This window comes from Myodes glareolus, chromosome 1, assembly GCF_982192425.1.
Source record: "Myodes glareolus chromosome 1, mMyoGla1.1, whole genome shotgun sequence".
Lineage (NCBI taxonomy): Eukaryota > Metazoa > Chordata > Mammalia > Rodentia > Cricetidae > Myodes > Myodes glareolus.
Window position 1 is genome coordinate 64,487,384 of NC_142026.1, and position 24,352 is coordinate 64,511,735.

A 24,352-nucleotide genomic window follows, 5' to 3' on the forward strand; every position below is an offset into this window, starting at 1 on the left:
CGCAGCCCCACCGCCAGCCGACGGACCCCCCAGCCGGAAGTTGCGGACCTAGCGCCGGAAGGGGTAGGGTCGTCGTCCGGGTTGGACGACGATTGGCACCCGGAACCGAAGGTGGGCGGAGCCGGGACCGTTGCTGAGGTAACGGTTCTGGGGCTGTGGGCGGGGTGATGATATGGGCGTGGTCGACGCGACAGACTCGGGCGAGTGGTTGGCTACTGGGCGTGACCGATAGGAAGGCCCTAGGCCCTAACAACAGGGCCCTGGGAGTCGTTTGCCTAGCAACGTTGAAACCTCAAGTGCTATTCAGAATCCTCGTGTTGTTACAGCTGACTCCTGGCGTTTCTTGCCTTTTTTTTTTTAAATTAAAAAATCACTTTACTGCTTTTATTTATTTTTGCGTTTTTGCGTAGACAAGCGCAATGTAGAGGTCAGAGGGAGTCAAGTCCCCTCCCACCATGTTGGTCCTAGGGATCGGAATCAGATCCTCATGCTTGGCAGTTAGTGCCTTTACCCGCTGAACCATCTCGCTGACCTTTGTTTTGTCTCACACTTAGAGCCCAGGCTGTCCTCAAATGTGACCCAATCCTTTTTGCCTCAACCTCCAGAAGTTCTTGGCTTTCAGGCCTGAGACACCACACCTTGTTTCATTTGAGGCTCAGTGACTTAGTTCTCGGCCCTTCGTTGTCTACCTGGCAGCCTAAAGCCCTTCCCTTCCTCATTGTGGTCTCCTGCTGCCGGAGGAGTGAAGTAAAACCCTCCCGTGACCTATCTGACTCGGCCCACCTTTTCTTGGCTTTGTTTTCGTGAGAGTGATCAGCTTTGTCAATTTGACAGTACCTAGAATCACTTGGAAGACAGTCTCAATGAGAGACTGTCTATAGGGTAAAGGGGCCAAGGAAAGAACACTCTGCCTCTGACTTGACCCCCAGGTTACAGAATCCCACCAATCCCTGAGCACAAAATCCCAACCATCCCTGAACTTGCCCCAGAATTAGCCTAGAAAAACACAATCCCAAGGCGCCCTGGAAAAGTGCACCCCCAACCCTCCACTGTGTGAGCCACCATTCCCTAGGCAGGAGGTCCTGACTATAAGAGCTCTGAGCCCTGTCCCGTGTGCTGCCGCTTCTCACCCTAGGGGCAGTCAGTCACCCTCCTGGATTTTTCCTTCCCAATAAATCTCATGAGCGAGGTTTGTTGTGCAGTGTGACACTTTTGCTGGAGGTAAGACTTTCCTTGGTGAAACTTTCCCCTAGAAGACCAGAACTGCAGCATTTGCTAACCCTGAGCAAACCTGTAACTACTTTGCTAGACCTCAGCAGAGCTGAAACAGCCTCCCTGGGAAAGCCCTCCCGGCCAGAGCAGAGTTGTTACACTTGCACTGGGGAAACCATTCCCTAGAGCAGGGCTGTCAGCTGCTATACTTAGTGATTTCGTGGGATTCCTTGGCTCCCGACTGCCTGGATATATTTCCCCCGGAGCTGCAACACTTACACTGTCTACTACACTGGGTTGGCCTGCAGGTATGTCTGCGAGTAATTGCCTTAATTGATGTGGGAAGACCTGCAATTCCCTAGGCAGGGGTCCTGAACCATGTAAAAGTGGAGATAAGACTGAGCACACCCAAGCAAGCATACATGTATTCCCTCTCTCTGCTTCTTGACTGGGGAGATTACTGCCTTGACTTCCCTACTATGATGGATTGTAACCTGGAATAGCAAGCTGAAATAGTGTTTTTCTCCCCTAAGTTGCCCCTTGTCAAGGTATTTTATATTTACCACATCAACAGAAGAAAAGCTAGTTCTGTTTTGCCATTCATTCATTCATTCATTCATTCATTTTGTGAGAGAAGGTCTCTAGCTCAGGTTGACTTCCACTTCCCTTTGTAGTTGAAGAAAACCAGGAACTCTAGGTCCTCCTGCTTCTACCTCTTCCAAGTCGGTATGACAGCATTTTGCAGTGGTGGGTACTGAAGCCAGGGCTTTGTGCAAGCTGGGCAAGCACTCGAGCAACTGGTTGTGAACCACCATGTGGGTGCTGGAACTTGAACTCAGGACTTCTGGAAAGGCAGGCAATGTTCTTAACCGCTGAGTTATCTCTCCAGTCTGCCCCACCAATAAACAAAATTTTAAAAAATAAATGAGGCTGGATGACCCAAGTTCAGTTCCCAGCCCACAAACCAAGGGGCTCACAATTGCCTGTAAGACAACCGGGGATCTGATCCCCTCTTCTGGCTTCTGAGGGCATCTTCACACACATGCATAGACACCCACATACACATAAATAAAAACAAATCTTTAAAAACAAACAAGGCAGGCAGCAGTGGCGCACACTTTAATCCCAGCAATTAGGCGGCAGAGGCAGGCGGATCTCTGTGATTTTGAAGACAGCCTGGGCTACAGGACAAGTTCCAGGACAGCCAGAGCTACAGAGAAACCCTGTATTGAGAAACCAAAACCAAAGAAATAAATAAGCACAAACAAACAAGGAGAAGGAATGACTGAGTCCACTACCTATGACGAATGAATGTGGAGTTTAGCATTTGAGCCTTGCAGGGTTTTATTTGGAGCACTGGGCGCTTTCCTACCCATGTCCTGCAAGGGCAGGGAACAAAAAAACAACAGGAAAAATACAATCTGTAAGTACAAATAAGGGCAAAAGCTATGGAACAGAGCTTGGTGACCTCAGTCCTCCAGGTCTTCATCCTCCTCATCCTCCTCATCCTCCTCCTCTTCCTCAGCTGCTGCCAGGGCCTGCTCCTGTGCAGCTTTCAGGGCCTGCTCCTCCTCCACTGTGGGGTCACTCATCTCCATAATCTCAGGGCCGCTGGGATACTCTTGCTGAATCGGAGCTGGCAGGGATGGGTTGAAGTTTTCAGGGCTGTACTTGTGGCCCCAGCCAATGTAGAGGTTCTCAAACTTCCTAGAGAGATAGGGAAACATTCTCTTTTGGGGGGACAACTAAGTATGGCACAGCATCACCACAGAGTTGTCAGTGGGCAGATGACAGGTACACATGGAGTTTTGCCGTCAGTCTATCCCACAAAGGTTTACTGAGAACCTGTTACGTGTTCACCAAATCTAAAGTAGCAAGGGGACTGGAGAAGTGTGTGTGTGTGTGTGTGTCTGTCTGTCTGTCTGTCTGTCTGTCTATTGGTGTGAGTTTATGCACATGAGTGCAGTGTCTGCAGAGGCCAGAAGAGGGCATAAGATCCCTGGAGTTGTAGTGGCAGGTGGCTGTGAAGGTACCAAATATGAGTGCTGAGAAACTGAACTCAGGGGTCTTCTGCAAGAACAGTACATGCTCTTAACTACGAAGACAAGGTCTCCCTATATAACACATGTATATAAACAAGGCTAATCTCAGACTGGTGCAGATCTGCCTTCTGAGTGTGGGGATTAAAAGGGCATCACCACTTCACTTCACTTATATTTTGAAGCAGAGTCTTTTCACCAGGTCTGGAGCCAGATTCTGCTAGGCTGACTTCACTAGTAAATTCCAGGGCTCCATTGATCCTCAGCCCCTCACTGGGGGATTCTAGGCAGGGGCTCTACCTCTGAGCCACACCCTAGGCCCTCACTAGAGGATTCTAGGCAGGGGCTCTGCCACTGAACCACACCCTAGCCCCTCACTGGGGAATTCTAGGCAGGGGCTCTGCTACTGAGCCACACCCTAGCCCCTCACTGGGGAATTCTAGGTAGGGGCTCTGCTACTGAGTCACACCCTAGCCCCTCATTGGCTTGGGCAGCAATTACCCACTAAGCCATCTCCTCAACCTTTGTGGTCTTCTTCAATCACTAATCACTTCTGAGTCATTGGTTCCTGGTCTCATATCGTCAGCATCCCCCTCTGCCTCATTGACTGCTTTCTCACTGCCTTCTCAGGGAGTCACTGAGCACATCTTGTATGATTGTGATCGCCTTACATCTAACTGAGCCTTGTTTGAAGATTCAGTTCACACTCTGTCTTGGAGTGTTTCCGTGGACACTGGAGAAGAATGTGTGTTCTGCTGTTTTTGGGTGGAGTGGCTTTGATTTAATTTTATTTAATTTCAATTTTAAAAATAAAACTGATACTTAATTTGGTTATTGGAAAACCTCCAAAGAGTCCTGGAACAACTTGGGTACATGAATCCACTTTTGCTTCTTTTTTCTCTTTATGGGAGTATGTCACCATGTAGCCTGGACTGGCCATAAACTAGAAACTCCTGCCTCAGCCTCCTTGCTGCTTGGATAACAGAGATGTATCAGTAGCCTGACTAAGATTAATTTATTTCTCCTAGTGGTACAGGAGGTTGAAGCCAGAATCTCCTACCAGGTAGGAAGGCACTTAACTGCTGACCATGCACGCCCCCAGCCCCTCACTGGGGGATTCTAGGCAGGGGCTCTACCACTGAACCACACCCCCAGCCCCTCACTGGGGGATTTTAGGCAGGGGCTCTACCACTGAGCTGTATGTAATCTTGGCTCATTTTTATCTTGAAATACATTCTAGGTTGCTCAGCCTGGCCTTATGCCCCCTCTGCAGTCAAAGCTGGCCTTGGAATATCTCATCTTCCTTCTGTCTTGGCGTCCTGATTATCTAAGCTTATTGGAATCATGATCCTGTGCCACCAGCCCAGCAAGCCTTTCTGATAAAAACTTCATATCCAAACTGAGATTCATTTTAACGAAAAACATATTCCAGATTCTGAAGACATGTTATGAAATAAGGAATGAAAAATAGAAGCTGGGTAGTGGTGGCACATACCTTTAACCCCAGCATTGGAGAGGCAGAGGCAGGTGGATCTCTGCGAATTTGAGGTCAGCCTCGTCTACAGAGTGAGTTCCAGGACAGCCAGGGCTACATAGAAAGACCTTGTCTAAAAAAAGAGGGGGGAATAGCTGGAGAGATGACTCATCAGTTCAGAGCACTGGCTGCAGACTGGAGAGATAGTTCAAGTGGTTAAGAGCGCTATATGCTTTTTCAGAGGACCCAGGTGCAATTCCCAGCACCCACATGGCAGTACACAACAGTCTGTAACTCCAGTTCCAGGGGATCCGACTCCCTTGTGCAGACATACATACAGGCAAAACACCAGTGCACATGAAAAATAAATCTGTTTTTAAAAAGCAAAATGAGGGCTGGGGGCATGGCTCAGCAGTCAGTAGAGCCCCTGCCTAGAATCCCTGAGTGAGGGGCTGGGGTGTGGCTCAGATAGAACCCCGCCTACATCCCCCAGTGAGGGCCTGGAGTGTGACTCAACAGTAGGTCACTTGCCTAGAAGAGGCCAAAACCCTGGCTTCAATCCCAGCATCACAATACAATCACCCTGAAACCCAGGCTCTTTTCTAGACATTTGAACTAGAATTTTGATCTTCGCCAGATTCTCAGTGAGTCCTACACATTCTGATTATAAAACTGGTCTAGACTACTTCTGCCTGTCTCTAACGGTACTTCTTTCTTTCCCTGTGGATTGTAGATTGAGGTTGCTTTCTCTCCAGAAGCCACAAGGACTCAAGACACCCAATTAGGAGCTTATCTTGCTCATAACAGGGTACTCGCTGGCATGGGGCAGGGAGTGTGTGGATGGTAGGGATGTCGTACAAGACTGGATTTCTGCTACCAGCTCCCGTGTGTGGGTCTATGGCTGTCTTTCCAATAAGGGCCTGGGGTCCTGCAGGCAGCTGCCAAATAGTGATGTTCAAGAGTTTCTCATAGAGCCAAGTATGATGACATGCCTGCAATCCTAGTATTCCAGAAGGATTGGGAGTTCAAGGCCAGCCAGAGCAGCATAATGAAGCCCTGTGTCAACAACAATAAGGTTCTTTTAGGGCTAGAGAGAGACAGCAGCACAAGCCGGACAAGCTGAGTCTGACCCTGGGACCCACATAAGAGGTCAGAGTTGGCAGCACAACTGTAAACTCAGCACACATAGTGCGGGATGGGGTGCAGAGATCGGAGAAGCATGGTCTGGAAGCTCAGGGAGCTAGCCTGAGATACACTGCACATCACAGAAACAGATAGAGAGACCGCTACAACAAGGTGGAAGGCTAGCACTCACTCCTGTGCCTTCTGACCTACACATGCATGATGCTGTTCATGCATGTGCACACACAGTTAATTTATTTCAAGAGTCTCAGGCACTTGTTGTCAAGCACATCTTTAATCTCAGCTCTCCAGATGCAGGCAGATCGCTCTGAGTTTGAGGACAGTCTGGTCTACATAGTGAGTTCTAGACCAGCCAGGTCTACATGGTGAGCTCATGTCTCAAAAAGAAAAGAAAAGAAAGGGAAAGAAAAGAAATCCCACATGAATCAAAATAAAGTCTCTTTTGGGGCTGGTGTGATGACTCGGCCGCTAAGAGTGCTTACTGGTTTCCTGCACCCACATCAGGAGGCTCATAACCACCTATAACTCCAGTTCCTGGATGCCCAGCGCCCTCTTCTGGCCTCCAAAGGCATCTGCATGACTGTGCTGTACATAAACTCACACAAGCACACACATACATGTAAATAACATATGTAACTTTGTCTAGAATACTCTTTTATAAAAAGACAAAAGACGGATGAATTACTGAACTGATGGATGCACAGATGGATGAGCTGATGACGAATGAATGGGTGAATGAATGGGAGGGAGGGTGGGGAGATAAACGGGCATGAGGCCAGTAGAACTCAGTTTGACTTTCAGAGAGATTTTTAAAAATTAATGTGTGGCTGGAAAAAGAGGGTTAGAAAAATTCTAGTCTCAGATTCTGGACAAAAAAATAATAATCCACAAGAATATGACTAAAAGCATCAAGTGTCCTTGAAACTCCATCAGGACTAAGCCCAGAACTCAGCAATATAGAGCACCGAGATCAGAGCAGAAGAGCTCTGCCCTCTGGTGGACATGTCTGGAATCGCAGCCAGGGTCTCTGAAGGCTGTAGTGGGCCTGGGAGGCTAGTGAGCTGATGTAGGGATTTAGAGACAATTTAAAGGTAAGAAGAGTGAAAGTCGGGGCGATCAGAGATTGTCAATATATATTTTTTGAGATGGGGTCTCTCTATATAGCCCTGGATGTCCTGGAACTAGCTCTCTAGATCATGCTGGCCTCAAACTCACATAGATCCCCCTGCCTCTGGCTCCTGAGTTCTGGGATTAAAGGCGTGCACCACCACTGTCTGGCTGGTAGGTAATATGTCTGTCTCATAGGTAGACCCCTGGGTCAAGGCTAAATCTTACTTGCCAACGGCGTAGGCATAGGCCCCTGGCCAGAGGTTGGAGCGCACAACGGCCACCGAGTACTGCGGGCTGAGGCTGCAGGAGAGGCGGGTGGTCCAGGGCGACAGATGCATGATCTCTGTTGTGAGAAGAAAAAGGGCAGTGGGGTCAGGGGTCCCCAAGCCACTCCTGACTTTACCACATGGATGAAGAAAGGGGGACCAGGCATGAGCCACAAATCACACTGACGCCCAGCTCTGGCCTCTCTAGGAAGACACTTCACCTATCTCTACTTCAGTGAGGGGAACGAGAACTCCCACGTCACCTCCCTTGCTGGGTGGTAGTGAGGTCTGGTAGCCATGTCCCCAGCAGCAACCTCCAAGCATTCTCTTACAGAGTGCATGGCTTTGAACTAGGGCTCTGTTGTTCGCACACCGGACCTGGGCCGCCCTCTTCCCTCCAAGAGCTCTCAGACTTACGGAATTCCTGCCATGAATGCAAAATCCCACTCCTGGCTGCCTCCCCTAGGGGAGGCTCCTAAACTCTCTCTTCCCCAAGCCTGGTTGGGGCTCAAGAGACTGTCATCCAGCTAGGCATAGGGGCACATGCCGATAATCCTAGCACTGAGGAGACCAAAGATGATTGTTTAGAGTTCAAGGTTAGCCTGGGCTACAGAACAAGACCTGCCTTGAATGGCCTCTGCTGTGACAACCCTCCAGAAAGAGAGACAACCAAGGAAGGGATTCTGTCTCAAGGTCATGGTCATTGTCACGTGCCTGATGAGGCTTAGTCACAAGAAGTAGCTGAGGATGCCCCATGAGTCTTCCACTTCTGGCGCCCTAAGGCTTGGATGACAGACTTGTGCTCCCAAGACCTGGCCTGATGCCCACTGTACTGAGGCTCAGAAGGTGAGTGACATCAGTGTTTGAATCCCATCAACCCCTTACAGGCCACCACTGTACCTGCCCCAAAGAAAGGACTTACCTGCATCTTCTGAGAGAGGAGTCAAAAGCGGAGGACCGACCTCCTGCTCCACCTCCTCCATCCCTTCATCCGCCTTCTCTTCCTCCTCCCCTAGCTCCTCCTCCTCCTCTGTCTTCTGCATTGGGTTCACCCATGTACAGCGGCCCTGGGGGTGCAGCGGCAAAGTCAGACGGCACCCTCCGACAGAGCTTAGCCTACTGTGGGAAAAGGTGGAGTGCTAGACAGGTCCCTAGAACACTGGTCCTGTTCCCAGTGAGCCCCAGGATGCTGGACATATTGATGAGAAATGAGACCTCGGTATTCCTGGGGCTGCTGTCATTCTGCAGTGGCAATGTCACTTGTGCGTCCCTCATTGGGTGGACACTGAACTCTCTCTGTGAGTGTGTGTGTCTCTGTATGTGTGTGATATCAGGCAAGCATTCTTCCGAGCTACACGCCCAGCTTTGTTTTGATTTTGTTGTTTTCTTGATTTCTTTTGTTGTTGTTGTTGTTGTTGTTGTTGTTGTTTTTCAAGGCAGGTTTTCTGTGTTGCCCTAGCTGTCCTGGACCTCGCGCTGTAGACCAGGCTGACCTCAAACTCATAGAGATCCGCCTGCCCCGACTCTCGAGTGCTGGGGTGAAAAACCACCACTTCAGGCCCCGTTGTTGTTTAACACGGTGTCTTGTTCTGCGACCTTGAACTCCCTCTGATCAATGACTGCTTTTAGTTTTTTTTTTAATATTTATTTTATTTTATGTGCATTGGTATTTTACCAGCATCTATGTTCATTTGAGAGTGTCAGATCTTGGAGTTACAGACAGTTGTGAACTGCCATGTGAGTGCTGGGAATTGAACCTGGGTACTTTGGAAGAGTCAGTGCTCTTAACCCCTGAGCCATCTCTCCAGTCCCAGTGACTGTTTTTTGAATAAGTACAGGCAGGCACACAGCACAGCTCTACCTCCCATTTCCTCATCTGTGAAACAGGGTCAGTACCTGTCCTGGAACTCGCTCTGTAGACCAGACTGGCCTCGAACTCTCAGAGATCCATCTGCCTCAGCCTCCCGAGCGCTGGGACTAAAGGTGTGCACCACCCACACCTGGCCTTCAGAAGGAGTTCTTTGAAGAAAGTATGGTAGTTTATGCCTGTAGTACTGGTTCGCTGCTGTTCGTGTGTGTGTGTGTGTGTGTGTGTGTGTGTGTGTGTGTGAACTCTATACAAGCTAAAGTCATCCAGGAAGGAAGCTCAGCTGAAAAAAGGCCTCCATCAGATTGGCCTGCAAGCAAGTCTGTGGGGTATGCTCTTGATTAATGACTGATGTGGGAAGGCCCAGCTCACTGTGAGCAGTGTCATCCCTGGGCTAGTGGTCCTGGGCTGTATAAAGCAGTAGGCTCCACCCCCGAGCCCCCACAATGCTGGTACGTGCCTTTAATCCCAGCACTCAGGAGACAGAGGCAGGTGGGGCTGAGGCAGGCAGGTCTCTTGAGTCTCAGGACAGCTAGCGTTACACAGAGAAACAGTTTCTTGAAAATAAAAAAATAAAGAAAAGAAAAAAGGCGAGTTATTGCAAAGTCGATAACAGTTGATTGAATTAATTAGATGTTCCCAGCTGGGCCAGTGAGATACTTTAGTGGGTAAAAGTGTCTATGGAAAAACCTGACATCCTGAGTTCAATTCCAGGACCCAGGTGGTGGAAGGACAGAATCCACTTCTGAAAGTCATTTTCTGACCTCCACAAACACAACTAATACATAATAAATTAAAATGTAACCAAAGCATCTCTTGTTCCCAGCAATCTTCATGGGATGACTAAAACCCAAGGCTGATGTCAGGACCCCGCCGGTACTCGACACAATCAGCATCATCGTCACCTGCCCCCCACCCAAAAATCCTCAAGACATGTTCTACAGAAGAAGAAGGGCACTGCTGGTCACAGTGTCTGTTACTGCAGCCATCTCCCCAGAAGCCATCCTGCAGCGCCCCTTGCCTGAGCTGACGGGCGTCGTTCCTGTGTCAGCCAGAAATGCCCAGGTGTTTGAATGTTCACTGCAGCGCTGCCTGTCACTAAGGCTCGCCTGTCCAGAGCTACCTGTCACTACACTTCGCCTGTCCTGTCCTGTGGCTCGACCCTCTTTCCAACCAGAAAGTTCTGGATATCCCAAGGTCCATCTGACTCCAAAGTGTCTGTTGGGGGAATCACCAAGCAATTCCTATTTAAGAAAATAAGGTGAGCATGAGAGATGGATGGGTGGGTGGGTGGGTGAGTGGATGGGTGGAAGGATGGGTGGGTGGGTGGATGGATGGGTGAATGGGCAGGTGGCTGAATTGGTGGCTGCACAGATTGAATAGTGTATAAGTAGGTGGACAGTTGGGTAGATGAATGGGGTGGATGTATGAATGTATGAATGGATATACAGACAGTTGACAGACTAGTGAATGGACAGATAGACTTGTGAATGGAGTGGTGGGTGAATGGATTTGTGGTTGGAAGAGAGGGTAGCTGGGTGGAGGGTTTGGTTGATGGACAAGTAGACGAATGGATGGATGGATGGATGGATGAACAGATTATTGGATGGATGGATGGATGGAGGGAGGGAGGGAGGGACAGGTGGATTCAAGGGAGAAGGATGGGTGAATAGAACAATGGATGGAGAGATGGATGGAGAGATGGATGAATGGGTAGGTGTATGGATCCGAGATTGGATGTCTGGGTAGATGAGTGAGAGTATAGACAGATGATTGGGTGAGTATAATACTGGATGGATGGATGGATGGATGGACAGACGGACGGACGGACAACGACCAGTATCATGTTTTTTTATCACACAGATGCAGGGCTGGCTTTGGGTTCGTCCTGGTTGGGCACTGTGTCCTTACCTGTGGCAGGATATGCTGCGTGTGATGTACCCAGTTGGCCATGGAGTCTACAAGCTCCAGCACCGGGATGCCCTCAAAGTCGGGGTTCTCCTCGAACGAGTCACGCCCTGCGCCGCCCTCCTCCTCCTCATCTCCCTCCTCCTCGCCGAACTGGTAGAAGCCCAGCGGGCTGATGTGCGTGGCTGCTGAGATGCGCGCAATCTGAGCACGCAGGTAGTTGGCCTCATTGCCCGGGAAGGGCGGATAGCTGATGACCGGCGTGTCCAGGAAGCCGGTGAAGAACTTCTTGATCTTGCGCGCGCTGACGATCTGCGCGGGCGTCACGTGTGGCAGGCGAGTCCACGGGCGGCCTGGCTCGTTGCACACGAAGTACAGGTACTTGTTGGTGCCCGTGCGGCTCTCCTCCTTGGGGATGACTGGCGGCGGCTTCCACTGCGGCTTGGGCACTGCATCCACCACCTTCTCCTCATCCTCCTCGCCCTCCTCCTCACCGTGCGCCTCCAGGACCTCTCCTCCCTCCATCATCTCCTCCACCTCCTCCTCCTCGCCTTCCTCCTCGCCTTCGCGGAACTCCACCTCGGCCACCAGGTAGCTGCGGCTCAGTCCCAGGATCTTGCCCCAGAAGCGGCACGTGTGAATGGGTTGCTGCTCCACCAGCTGCCTCAGGGCCAGGAAGATCCGGAAGCTTTCATCGGAGCTCAGTCCCACGCCCGCCTGCTCGAAGTAGAAGGCCGTCTCCATGATGTTGGGCACCGGACTGTCATTCTGCACAGGGATGGGAGAGGGGATGAGAAAGAGGATGGAAGGCTGAAAACTTTAGGGTCTGATTCTCTTGCCATCACCTGGATCCCAGGGATGGTACTAGGGTCTGCAGCCTCAGCAGAAAATTCTGAGCCAGCCCCGCAGCCCGACTCCTCCAGAGTTAAGAAACTTGGACTGAGGCCACCAGTTTCGGGGAATGTCCTCAGGGAGGGTGTCCCTGACCGTTGGGTACCAACAGGCAGTAAACGCCTGGGTCATCATACTCTACACCCTCATAGCCATGGGGCGAAATGTGGACTTGGCCCTCGGGCGCATGGCTGGATCGCCCTATCACCCTGGCCTTCTTATTCTACTGGACAAAAGAATCACTGTTGCCAGGCTCGGTAACACACACCTTTAAACCCAGCACTTGGAAGGGAGAGGCTGATGAATCTCTGAGTTCAAGGACAGTCTGGTCTATAGAGTGAGTTCCAGCCAGCCAGGGGTGCATATCAAGACTGTATAAAACATAGACACTATTAGTCGTGGTGTCCGTTCCTTACAACCCAAAGCAGTCTTCACTGCCTATCTTTCCACTGTGTTCTTGGTTCATGACTGTAGGGTAGGGTGAAGAACAGAGGGAGGGAAGGAGGGAGAGAGGGCGGGCCTGAAAAGTAATGCTTGACAGGAATCCTGCGGGGGGGGGGGGGGGGGGGGGGGGGGGCGGGGGGGGGGGCACGGAGGGGATGGAAACAGAAATCCGGAAGAAGTGAAATGTGTGTCTGTGGCATGTGGCCTCTGCGCCTTACCCACCAAGGCTCTAGCCTTTCTCTGAGGAATGCCTGTCATCTGCTCAGCAGAGGGGCTACAGGTCACAAAGCTCAACATTCCTCAGTCTAGCAATATTGAAATAGCCAGTGGTGCCCTGAGCCAAGTCAAAGCTGCTGTGAAACAAGCTGTTCGAGACTCTGACTGGTTGCTGGTCATCTTTGGAGTCTCTGCCTGCAGATTCACATGGCATCTGTGTGTGTGTGTGTGTGTGTGTGTCCCATTTTTCAATCCTTTTTTTCTTTCCTTATTCCTATGCAATTAGAATTGGCATTCAAGGGGCTGGAGAGAGAGATGACTCAGTGGTTAAGAGCACTGGTTGTTCGTCCAAAGGTCTTGAGTTCAATTCCCAGCAACCACATGGTGGCTCACAACCATCTGCAATGAGGTCTGGTGCCCTCTTCTGGCCTACAGACATACACACAGACAGAATATTGTATACATAATAAATAAATACATGAATAAATAAATATTTTTTAAAAATAAATAAATAAAAAAAATATTTTTTAAAAAAGAATTTCATTCAAAATGGATGCTTCACTTTAAATATTATTAGACTTTCAGTATCTATTTTATGTATTATCTCCCACCAAAACCAAAACCCATGACAGTATTAGAATTAGAGAAGTGGTTACGTCCTTGCTCATGACTTGTCTCCATTGCTGGCACTCGGTTCCTCATCTCTATAGCCAGCGTGCCTTGTTCTTTCCCTTCTGTTACACTCTATCCATACATACACTTTATATACATAACTGCTGGACTCCACACATGAGGGCAAATATATGCTTTGTTTACTTTCTAAGATTGTGGCCTCACAATATTATATATTCCAAGTCCATCTGTTTTGTTTTTCTCTGTGAAGCCCTGACTGGCCTAGGACTCTCTCTGTAGACCAGGTTGGCTTCAAACTCAAGGATTCACCCATTTCTGCTTCCTGAGTGCTGGGATTAAAGGCATGAGCCACTATGCCTGACTTTACATGAATTATGTGGGTTTTTTTTCCCCTAAATCTATAAAGTTTTGCATGGAGACTTTGAAAGGAATTGTATTAAGTTTGTTTATTAATTTTAGTAGACAGACATTTTCACAATAATAATAATGCCTACCCAAGAACATGGAAGGCTCTGTCATCTAGTATTTTCTGTGATTTCTTCTTTCAATATCTTGTCATCTGGGTTGTTGAGGTCTTTCACATCTTTAGATATATTTCTCAATACTTAATTTGGGGGATTATTTTGCATGGAATATTTTTTTAATTTCTAACAGTGGTCTGAGAGTAGTTAATATAAGTGAAGCTATTGTTTGTGGTTTATTTATTTATTTATTCATTTTGTTTCTTGAGACAGGATTTCTCTGTGTAGCCCTGGCTACCCTAGAACTCCCTCTATAAACCAGGGTGGTCTTAAACTCAGAGATCTGCCTGCCTCTGTCCCCAAGTGCTAGGATTAAAGGCGTGCGCCACTGCTACCTGGCTTTTTTTTTTTTTTTTAGTTATTGATAAAGTAGGATGGATGTAATGTAATCAAATATTGCAAAGTCAACAATAGTTGATTGAATTAATTAGATGTTTCCAGCTGGGCCAGTGAGATACTTTAGTGGGTAAAAGTGTCTATGGAAAAACCTGACATCCTGAGTTCAATTCCCAGGACCCAGGTGGTGGAAGGACAGAATCCACTTCTGAAAGTCATTTTCTGACCTCCACAAACACAACTAATACATAATAAATTAAAATGTAACTAAAGCATCTCTTGTTCCCAGCAATCTTCATGGGATGACTAAAACCCAAGGCTGATGTCAGGACCCCGCCGGTACTCGACACAATCAGCATCATCGTCACCTGTCCCCCACCCAAAAATCCTCAAGACATATTCTACAGAAGAAGAAGGGCACTGCTGGCCACAGTGTCTGTTACTGCAGCCATCTCTCCAGAAGCCATCCTGCAGCACCCCTGGCCTGAGCTGACGGGCGTCATTCCTGTGTCAGCCAGAAATGCCCAGGTGTTTGAATGTTCACTGCAGCACTGCCTGTCACTAAGGTTCGCGTGTTCAGAGCTGCCTGTCACCACAGATACATTGTATCCTGAAACTTTACTGTGTTTATTGGGGCCAAGAATTTTCTAGCCGACTCAGTAGGAACTCAAAGTGAAGAATCATGTCATCTGCAAGAAGAGGTAGTTTGTCTTTGTCCCTTCCTACTTTTATGCCCCTTGTGTACTGTCCTGGCTAATTGCTGCAGTAATGACTGTGAGTAGTATACTGAATGAGAGGGGAGAATGACATTTTTGTGTGGTTCCTGATTTTAGAGGAAATGTTCTCATTTGTTTCCATCTAATACAATGTTGGCGGTAGCTCTTTTACTTCTGAGGACTACTCCATCTTTTCCTAACACTCCAGAACTTGTATCATGAAGGCACGTTGAACTTTGTCAAACGCCTTTTCATAGCTGACTGAAGTACTCATGTGTGGTTTCTGTGCTAGAGAGTGTCTGTGCTAGAGTGTGTCTGTGCTAGAGTGTGTCTGTCTGTGCTAGAGTGTGTCTGTCTGTGCTAGAGTGTGTCTGTCTGTGCTAGAGTGTGTCTGTCTGTGCTAGAGTGTGTCTGTCTGTGCTAGAGTGTGTCTGTCTGTGCTAGAGTGTGTCTGTCTGTGCTAGAGTGTGTCTGTCTGTGCTAGAGTGTGTCACATCTATGGATTTATGTGTGTCGGGCTGACTGTGCCTTTCCAGAATGACGGTCACCTGGTCATAATGTATGATCTTCTTCATGTGTTCCTGAATTGGGTTTGCAAACATTTTCTTAAGTAGGTTCACTAAACAAACTTGCCAGGCGGTGGTGGCACACACCTTTAATCCCAGCACTCAGGAGGCAGAGGCGGAGGCTGAGGCAGGTAGATCTGAGGTTGAGGTCAGCCTGGTCTACAGAGTTCTAGGATAGCCAGGGCCACACAGGGTAACCCTGTTTTTGAAAAAAACAAAAAACAAAACAGCAACAAAAAGAATATTCGCTTATATATTCATCAAGGAAATAGGTCGGTAGTTATTTTTTGTAGAGTTTTCCTTCACTTTCTTTTATTTTTAATTATTTATTTTATTTATTTATTATGTGTATTCTTTCTGCGTGTATGCCTGAAGGCCAGAAGAGGGCACCAGACCTCATTATAGATGGTTGTGAGCCACCATGTGGTTGCTGGGAATTGAACTCAGGACCTTTGGAAGAGTAGGCAATGCTCTTAACCTCTGAGCCATCTCTCCAGCCCCCTTTCCTTCATTTTCTAATTTATGGATCAGGTTAAGAAGAATTGGCATGAGGTCTTCCTTGGAGGTTTGGTAGAATTCAGCAGTGAACCTACCTGATCCTAGGTTTTACTAACAGCTTCAGTCTTATTACTTGTAATAGGTCTGCTTAAGACCTCTCTGTGTCTCTCTGTCTCTGTCTCTGTCTCTCTCTCTCTCACACACACACACAACTGGATAGATGGCTCAGCTGTTAAGAGCACACTGGCTATTCTTCCAGGGGACCTGGGTTCAATTCCCATCACCCACATGGTGGCAGCTCACAACTGTCTGTAACTCCAGTTCTACCACTTCTGAAGACATATATGCAGGTAAAACAATTTACCAATGCACATGAAATAAAAATAAATTAAGAAATTCAAGGCCAGCCTGGTCTACAAGAGGTAGTTCCAGGACTGTCAGAGCTGTTACACCGAGAAACCCTGTCTCAAAAAAACAAATTAATTAATTAAGAAAAAGATTTTACACACACACACACACACACACACACACACACATATGCACACATCTTCAAGACTTAATTTTAATGAAGGATATACATTTAGAAATCCTTCCTTTTTTTTTTTCCTGACTTACCCAGCTTTTCAAAGTTAAATCTTCATGATAGTTTCTAGTGATGTTCTGTATTTCACTGGGGTCACTTGTTACCCTTTTGATCTCTAATTTTATTAATTGCATCTTCTCCCTCTTTGTTCTGTCAGATTAGGTAAGGGCTTGTGTATCTCTCTTTCAAAGAGCCGACTCTTTGGCTGGCTTTGTGTATTGTCTTTTACTCCGTTTCTCCCCTGACCCTCTTCAGAGTTGTCTACTGTTTGGACTTGACCACTTGTGCTTTGAGATACTTGGGTGCATCATTGGGTTGTTTATTCAATGTCTCCCAGCTTCTTTTACACATGTGCTTATCACTAGTAGCTTTCTTCTTTAGAGGACTTTGGCTGTACCCAGGGCTTCAGGTAGGACGCAATTGCATTTCATTTGCCTCTAGGGATATTTGTATTTTTTTTCTGACTTCTTGAATGACCCACTGTTTATCCAAAAGTGTGTTTAGACACCACCCCCACTTTATTTATTTATTTATTTATTTATTTATTTATTTATTTTGAGTTAGGGTTTCTCTCTGTAGCCCTGGCTGTCCTGGAACTCGCTCTGTAGACCAGGCTGGACTTGAACTCAGAGATCCACCTGCTTCTACTCCTGAGTGCTGGGATTAAAGGCGTGCACCATCACCGCCAACCTGGCTGCATATTGCCTTTTTTAGAAACCTGCATCTCTGTAAAAATGGTGTACAGTCCCACTACAGCTAAAGGGTGTTAGTATTGCCTGGCCCTACTGGCCACTGTTGAAGGAAACAACTGTGGACCAGTACTTCAAATGACGGAGTCAACTCTTTGACAGAGGGAGAATATGTCTCGCTGTCCTGAAATTCCCTATGTACACCAGGCTAGTTTTAAATTCAGATATCCACCCGTTTCTACCTCCTGAGTGGTCAATTAAAGGCATGCGCCACCACATTAGATTGACTCTGATCTGCTTGGTGTGGTTGGATGGAGAGAAAAACCAGCATCTGGTCCTTAGAGATCATCTTCTGGTGTGGCTGTCTCAGCGCAGGTAGCTCGGACGCTCAGAGGACACGTGAACACGCTTTACTCCATGGTGAGCCTTGACTTGCTGGTACTCCATGGTGAGCCTTGACTTGCTGGAAAGACAAAATCTCGGTTCTCCTTTCTCTGTTTCTCTGTTTCTGCTGTTGCCATTTGTGACCACGCTCTGTTTTATTGAGAGAGACAAGGTCTCTTGTACCCACATTACCCTTAAACTCATCCATGTAGCCAAGAATGGACTTGAGCTTCTAACCTACTGGCACTATGTCCTAAGTGCCACATCTAAGTGGAATATAGGTGTGTCCTAGCACAACCAGTCAATGTGGTTCTGGGCGAAGAACCCAGGCCTTCAGACATCCTAGCTAAGCACTCTACCACTGAGCTATGTTCCCATAGCTAAGCGTCAAACCCATAGCCTTTTATATATTGGGCAATGTTTCTACCACTGAGCTACACCCTAGCTCCTCACTGGAGGAGTCTAGGTAACTGTTCGAGCAGCCAGCTACACCCTCAGATTGGATTTTTGAGGGGAGATTTAAGATGAGATCTCCTCTCTGGTCAGTGATGGCTGACACCTTTAATCCCAGCGCTCTGTAGGCAGAGGCAGGCAGATCTCTGAGTGTGAGGCCAGCCTGGTCTACAGAGTGAGTTCCAAGACAGCCAGGGCTACACACAGAAATCCTGTCCCAGAAAACCTAAACAAAACAAAACAAAAGGTGAGCTCTCCTTAAGGAGCCCATTGCTGGCTTTGAACTCACTCTCCATAGTCTAGGTAATAATGCTAATCCTCCTTCCCCAGCCTCATGGGAAGGCACAGCAAGGGGTATCTGGCCTCAAACTCACAGAGGCCTGTCTCTGCCTCCTGAGTGCTGGGATCAAAGGCGTGCGCCGCCGCCACCACCACCCAGCTAAGGATCTACATTTGTTTCCCAGCACCTGCACGGCAGCTCACAGCCATCTGCTCAATCAGCCTGGGATACATGAGACCCTGTTTTGAAGAAAAAAATTGGATGGCAAAGTTCCAGGGGATCTGATACCCCCTTCTGACCTCCGAGAGCATCAAGCACACACGTGGTATGCAGATATACATGTAGGCAAAACACTCATACACAGAAAAAAAATTTTAAATCGTATTTTTAAAAAGAATTATTTTTTAAGGAATACCCACTAGATGTACTTTTTCCCCTTAGTCCAGATCCCAAGAGGCCTGCCTCAAAAGAGCAACCCTTAGTCCAGATCCCAAGAGGCCCTGCCTCAAAAGAGCAACCCCTGGGGGCGAGTCTACATACACCCTTAGTTCACTGGTCCCTCCAAGTCCCATCTCATGTGAGTGTAATGCATAGATGGACTCTGGAAGGCTGAGACCCCTCTCCTTAGAGCTGGAAACAGTCGGTTTATTTATTTATTATTTTTGCAGGGTTGGGAGGTAAGGTTTTGACAAGGGGTCTGATATATACCCTGGCTTTGAACTTGCTAGGTAGTTATGGATGACATTGGATATCTTGTCACTGTGACTGGTTTCATAAAAAGTTAAATGGCCAATAGCTAGGCAGGGTTTTAAGGGCAGAGAGAATTCTGGGAAGAAGATAGAGTTGTGAGGAGATGCGGTAGAAGCATGATATGTAGGACATGAGGTAACAGCCACAAGCCACGCGGCAGTATGCAGATTATGGAAATGGGCTAATTTAGCCACATGGCAGCATGCAGATTATGGAAATGGGTTAATTTAGCCACGTGGCAGCATACAGATTATGGAAATGGGTTAATTTAGCCATGTGGCAGCATACAAATGATGGAAATGGGTTAATTTAGCCACGTGGCAGCATACAGATTAGTAGAAATGGGCTAATTTAAGTTATAGAGGTGTTAGGGACAGCCTAAGCTATCGGCTGAGCTTTCGTAATTAATAAGAGCCTACGTGTCATGATCAGTATGTTCCCAGTCCTGGAGTTCTTAGTTCAGCATCTAGAGAGAAAAACTGTGGGCGTCTGTGGCGAGACAGAGCCACGTTTCAGCAGTTATATTTCTTTTCCCATCTGGGCTGGGGCAGGTTCCTCTTGCTCTATTTTGTGTGTCTCTCATATGGTTGGCTAGCTGTAATTCCCAAGGGCATCAATGTGATGGTCCATCCTCCTCCATTGCCCGGAACTGTCACCTACACTGCTTCACAGCACAGGAACTCCATCCTGGTCTACAGAGTGAGTTCCAGGAAAGGGTCCAAAGCTACACAGAGAAACCCTGTCTTGAAAAAACAAATATACATACATCCATCCTCTTAGAAGAGCAGTTGATACTCTTAGCCGCTCTAAGCTAAGCCATCTCTCCAGGCCCTGGTTAGACCTTTAAAAATGTGTTTTCTTGTCTGTATATAAATCAGAGGGCAACTTAAAAAAGTTTGCTCTCTCCTCCCACTAAATGGGTGGGTCCTGGGGATCCTACTTAGGTTGTCACACTTGGTGGCAAACACCTTTACCCACGGAGTCATCTCATCAACCCCTTTCACTCAATTTTTAAAAATCATCATTAAGATATTATCTCACTCTGAGTCCTAGAAGACTTGAAACCCTTCTGGGTAGCCCGTGTTAGCCTCAACTCACAACCCTCTTGCATTAGCTCTCCTGGGCATTTGTACTGTTTTTAAACAAAAACCAAACAAAAACTAAACAGGGTCTTATGCATCTCAGGCTCGCTGCCCTGGAACTCACCACGTGGCTGGAGGAGGACCTTGAACTCCTGCTCCCTCTGTCCGAGCTGGGGTTACGGGTGTGTGCTACGAAACTCAGTTTATGCAGCACTGGGGAGGATCCCCGGGCTTTGTGGGGCCGGGCAAACCCTCGACCAACTGAGCCGTGCTCCCAGCCCCTCACCCAAATTATATGCATCACTCAGTTCCGGAACTGTGGCCTTAAATACTTTGAGGATGGTAGAATAATCTTGGGTCGTTAGGTGGAAGAGTTCTTAGCAGGCCTTAACTAATAAATGGGGAAACTGAGGCAGGAGAAGAGGAAGGAATGGATTCTGAGAGACTCGAAGGCGGTAGGAAAAGTCTGTGGAGGGAGAGACAAGGAGTCATTCCGGCTCCTTCATATGAAAGAGAAGAGGCCGCTTCCAGGAGACAGGGCCAAGGGCTTGTCCCCTGCTCCTAAACCTTGTGTGGTGCTCCAGATACTACTTTGGGTGGCACACAAGGCCGTCTGTCCCCCTCCACAGGCACAGTAAACACTGTCTTGCCAGTCCCTGCTGTTGACACTTCCAGCACAGGCTGTGGCAGAGGCCTGTCCCCTAGCCACTCTCCCTACCACCTCTCCACACCAGCTCACTCACCACCTCCTCTTCCATTTCCTGTTCGCCTTCTCCACCCCGGCTGAACAGAGCCTTTTGCTTCTCGGCCATCTCGTAGGTGGGCTGCATCTCAGGGTCATCCCGCAGCGTGTCCAGCTTGGGGTGGAACCATTCCCACTGCGTGTTGCGGTTCAGAGTCTCCAGGATGGACAAGGGGTCCTCGGGCCGCTGGTTCAGGATCTTGGTCAGTAGGTTCACCAGGTGCTCATACCTGCCTCCCAGGAGGAGCGGGAGGTGGGGGACACCTCTCAGTGCACTGAGCTTTCTGTTTTGTACCTGTTCCTTTGTCTACTGCTAGGGACACAGGAGGACACAGAAAATGTCCCTGCCCTGACGGGTAAATATAGCCAGGATGAGGTACTAAGCCCTCCCTCCCCAACTTCTCTGTAGCAGGGTCTCACAATGTAGCCCAAGCTGCCTTAAAGAAGAAACCTGACTTCATAACTTCTATTTAATATTGTTTAAGTGGCCATAGCATTAAGGCACAAAAAGGAAAGGGGATTAAAATAGAATTAATTTAGTTAATTCTATTTATTTAAAGGGAGTAAGATAGAACATGGATTACAATAGAAGAAGCAACATTGTTTAGGCTTACAGACAATGCCTGGGGTTGCAGGAAGATCCTGGGGAGGATGAGTGCCTGGCATACTGGAAAAAGATGGAGGTTCAGTATAGCCAAACAGCATAAGGGAAGATTCAGAACGGAGAGGCCAGAGTAATAATAGTCTCATGGTGGCTTCCACCCACTCAGTCCAGGCAGCACACTGAGGGCATTATTGAGTTCTTGCAACAGTCATGACACACACACACACACCCAATCCTCCAGATGAGAGAACTAATGCTTAGGAAATCTGAGGTCATGGCTCAGCACCCTTTGAAGACAGGCTAGTCTCATCCCAAAGCATTTACATGAGTCCTTCTGCTGCCTGCAAACCCCCCTGGGAACAGTCTCTAGTGTGGGGGAGGAGCCATGCTGATGCAGGAAAGCTAAGAGATGAGGCTCATCAGGCAGCCCAGTGGCAAGGTGCTTGTCCAGCTTGCAGGACCCTGGGTTCAAGCTCTGATACTGTAAAGTAAATAACAGAAGTATCTTAGAGGGACTGGAGGGATGGACCGGTGGTTAAGAGCACAGGCTGCCCTTGCAGAGGACCTGGTTCTGTTCTTAGTATCCACATGGCAGCTCACAACCATCCAGTTTCAGACAATCTAGTGATCTCTTTTGACCTTCAAAGGCACTGAACGTATGTGATGCAGGTAAAATACTCATATATACTAAATTAATATTTTTTAGATTTAGATTTTATTGTATCTCTATGTGTACAACTGTTTTTGCGTGTATGTATGTACACCATATGCATGACTGATACTTGCAGAGGTAATAAGGTACTGGATTCCCTGATGCTGAGCTGCCTCCTGGATGCTGGGAAATCAACCTGGGTCCTCTGCAAGAGTAACAAATGTTCTTAATGATTTTTTGACTATGTATACAGTGTTCTGCCTGCATGTATGCCTGCACGCTATGAGAGGGCACCAGATCTCATTGTAGATGGTTGTGAGTCACCATGTGGGTGCTGGGAATTGAACTCAGGACCTCCAGAAGGGCTGCCAGTGCTCTTAACCTCTGAGCCATCTCTCCAGTCCCTAAATTAATATTTTAAAAATCTCAAAAAAGCTGGACAGACAGTTCTGTGGTCTAGAGTTCATATTGCTCTTGTAGAGAACCAGAGTTTGGTTGCCAACACCTACGTCATGTAGCCCACAACAGCCCACAAACTCCGGTTCCAGGAGACACAATGCCCTCTTCTAGTCTCCAAGGGCAGTGTGTGAACACACACACACACACACACACACACACACACACACACACACGAGTTAAATAGATAAAAATGAAACCTTGAAAAAAGAAGTGAGACTGGCCAGGGCATTTCAGGAAGAAACCTTGAAGCTCTCAAGACTGCAAATGTGATGGCAAGACACATACAGGTTAATTTGGACTGGATCTGGGGCCTGAGGTAGAGACAACTAAGTAATGAGTGGAAATTGAGTATGTTTGTGGGCAGGATGGGAACCCACACCTCCTGACTGTCTTCCTTGGGTCAGTAGGGTTCCTAGCACAGGAGGAATGGAATGGGCTATGTGCTTTAGCCAGCCCTGATTCGTTTCCTTTTATTCTCCCCAGGGTGGTCCCAGACATAGCTGCGCCCTTCCAAGACCTGGCTGTGCCCTATCTCTGGACCACTCTTCCTCTTGTTCTATGCAAGGTCCCCCTGGTCCCTCCCTCTGTGTTGCCACCTAAGCCCTTCTCAGCGACCATGCCATGTTCAATATTCATATTTCATTCTCTATAGCATAACTAATGGGAGAGGGAGGAGATTATGTCTGCAGCTCACTGACGGATAACCACCCTTCTCAGACAGGCAGGAGACAAGAACAGGGCTCTGCGAGCTGGAGGCCTTGTTCGACAATGCTGGCTCTACCACTTCTTGGCTGTGTGATTTTTAGATAAGCAACCCAACCTCTCTGGTTCAGTCTCATTTAGAAGCAGGCTTAGTGACTGTGTGAACCTCTGTAGCTAGATGCTAAGAGTGGGGTGTGCTGGCACTGAGACTGTTGCTACTCCTTCCTCAGTTCTCTGCTAGGTTACATGCTCACAGAGACCCCGCACCCGAGGCAGCCTTGGTTAGGGCCCTTCCCAGCCTGCTGCCCACCTTCTCCACCCCCAACCTCTTCTCACAGGCTGAGGTTGCAGTTCACGCTGGTCTGCAGCAGGTAGGCCTTGGCGTTCTGCACTGCCAGCTCACGGGGCTGGGGGTCAGGCACCTCTCCGACAAAGGGCATGAAGCCCAGGTCAGAACACCCTGCGTGGAGAGTGGGGTCGTCCCTCAGGTATGGTCCGTGCTGTATGGTCTGGCCGAACGGCTGGTCCTCTTGTGGGAACATGTTGAACTGGCCCAGGAGGCCGGCACCGGAGTCCTGGAAGGCAGTATCTAGTTGTTCTAAGAGACCCTCGCCCTGAGGAAACTGCTGCATCATTCTGTTCTCATCCAGGTAACCCTGTGGCGAGAACTCGAATGGGAAGCCTGGTTGGTAACCTAAGCTCATGGACTGGTTATACTCCATGCCTTCCTCGCCCTGGTTTTCTGGGATCAGGCTGGACCTCAGTGGCCACTGCGGCAGGCCAGTTGACTGCAGGTCCTGGCTGCCCTGACTGCTCTGGCTGCTCCGACTGCCCCGCTGTGTAGGTCTGGGCACCCCATCCTCTGGGATGGACAACAGAGGCTGCGAGGAATCTCGACTGCGTGCCCTCTCTGAGGCTTGAGAAGACCTCCGGCTTTGGGACGAGGGATCGGGGTTGGGCGGTGGCTCGCCCATGTCTTGAAAGTGTGTGGATCTGTAGGAGGAAAGCTAGTCAGTGCTGGCAGCGCCTGCACTCTGCTGCCGTTACATTACTAGCTCGTTACATTAGTAGCGCGGGGCGCCTGCAGGGTGAGAGCTGAGTGCGCAGGCGCAGTCTAGCACCGCTCCGACTT

General features: G+C 48.4%; 1 protein-coding gene and 1 long non-coding RNA gene across 2 annotated transcripts; one reads left to right on the forward strand and one right to left on the reverse strand.

Moving 5' to 3' along the window:
* The first annotated feature begins 28 nt into the window (after positions 1-28).
* Positions 29-11,105, forward strand: LOC125399777 (uncharacterized). Its single transcript, XR_007231772.3, has 3 exons — positions 29-138; positions 9,938-10,372; positions 10,975-11,105. It is a non-coding gene; the product is annotated as an uncharacterized LOC125399777 (long non-coding RNA).
* Rsph6a (radial spoke head 6 homolog A) lies at positions 2,539-24,273 on the reverse strand. Its single transcript, XM_048433393.3, has 6 exons — positions 23,557-24,273; positions 20,805-21,033; positions 11,023-11,787; positions 8,167-8,311; positions 7,204-7,321; positions 2,539-2,919 (listed from the first exon to the last, which is right to left on the reverse strand). The coding sequence occupies exons 1-6, from the start codon at positions 24,192-24,194 to the stop codon at positions 2,682-2,684; spliced, it is 2,133 nt and encodes a 710-aa protein (XP_048289350.1). The 5' UTR covers positions 24,195-24,273; the 3' UTR covers positions 2,539-2,681.
* Positions 24,274-24,352: the final 79 nt, after the last annotated feature.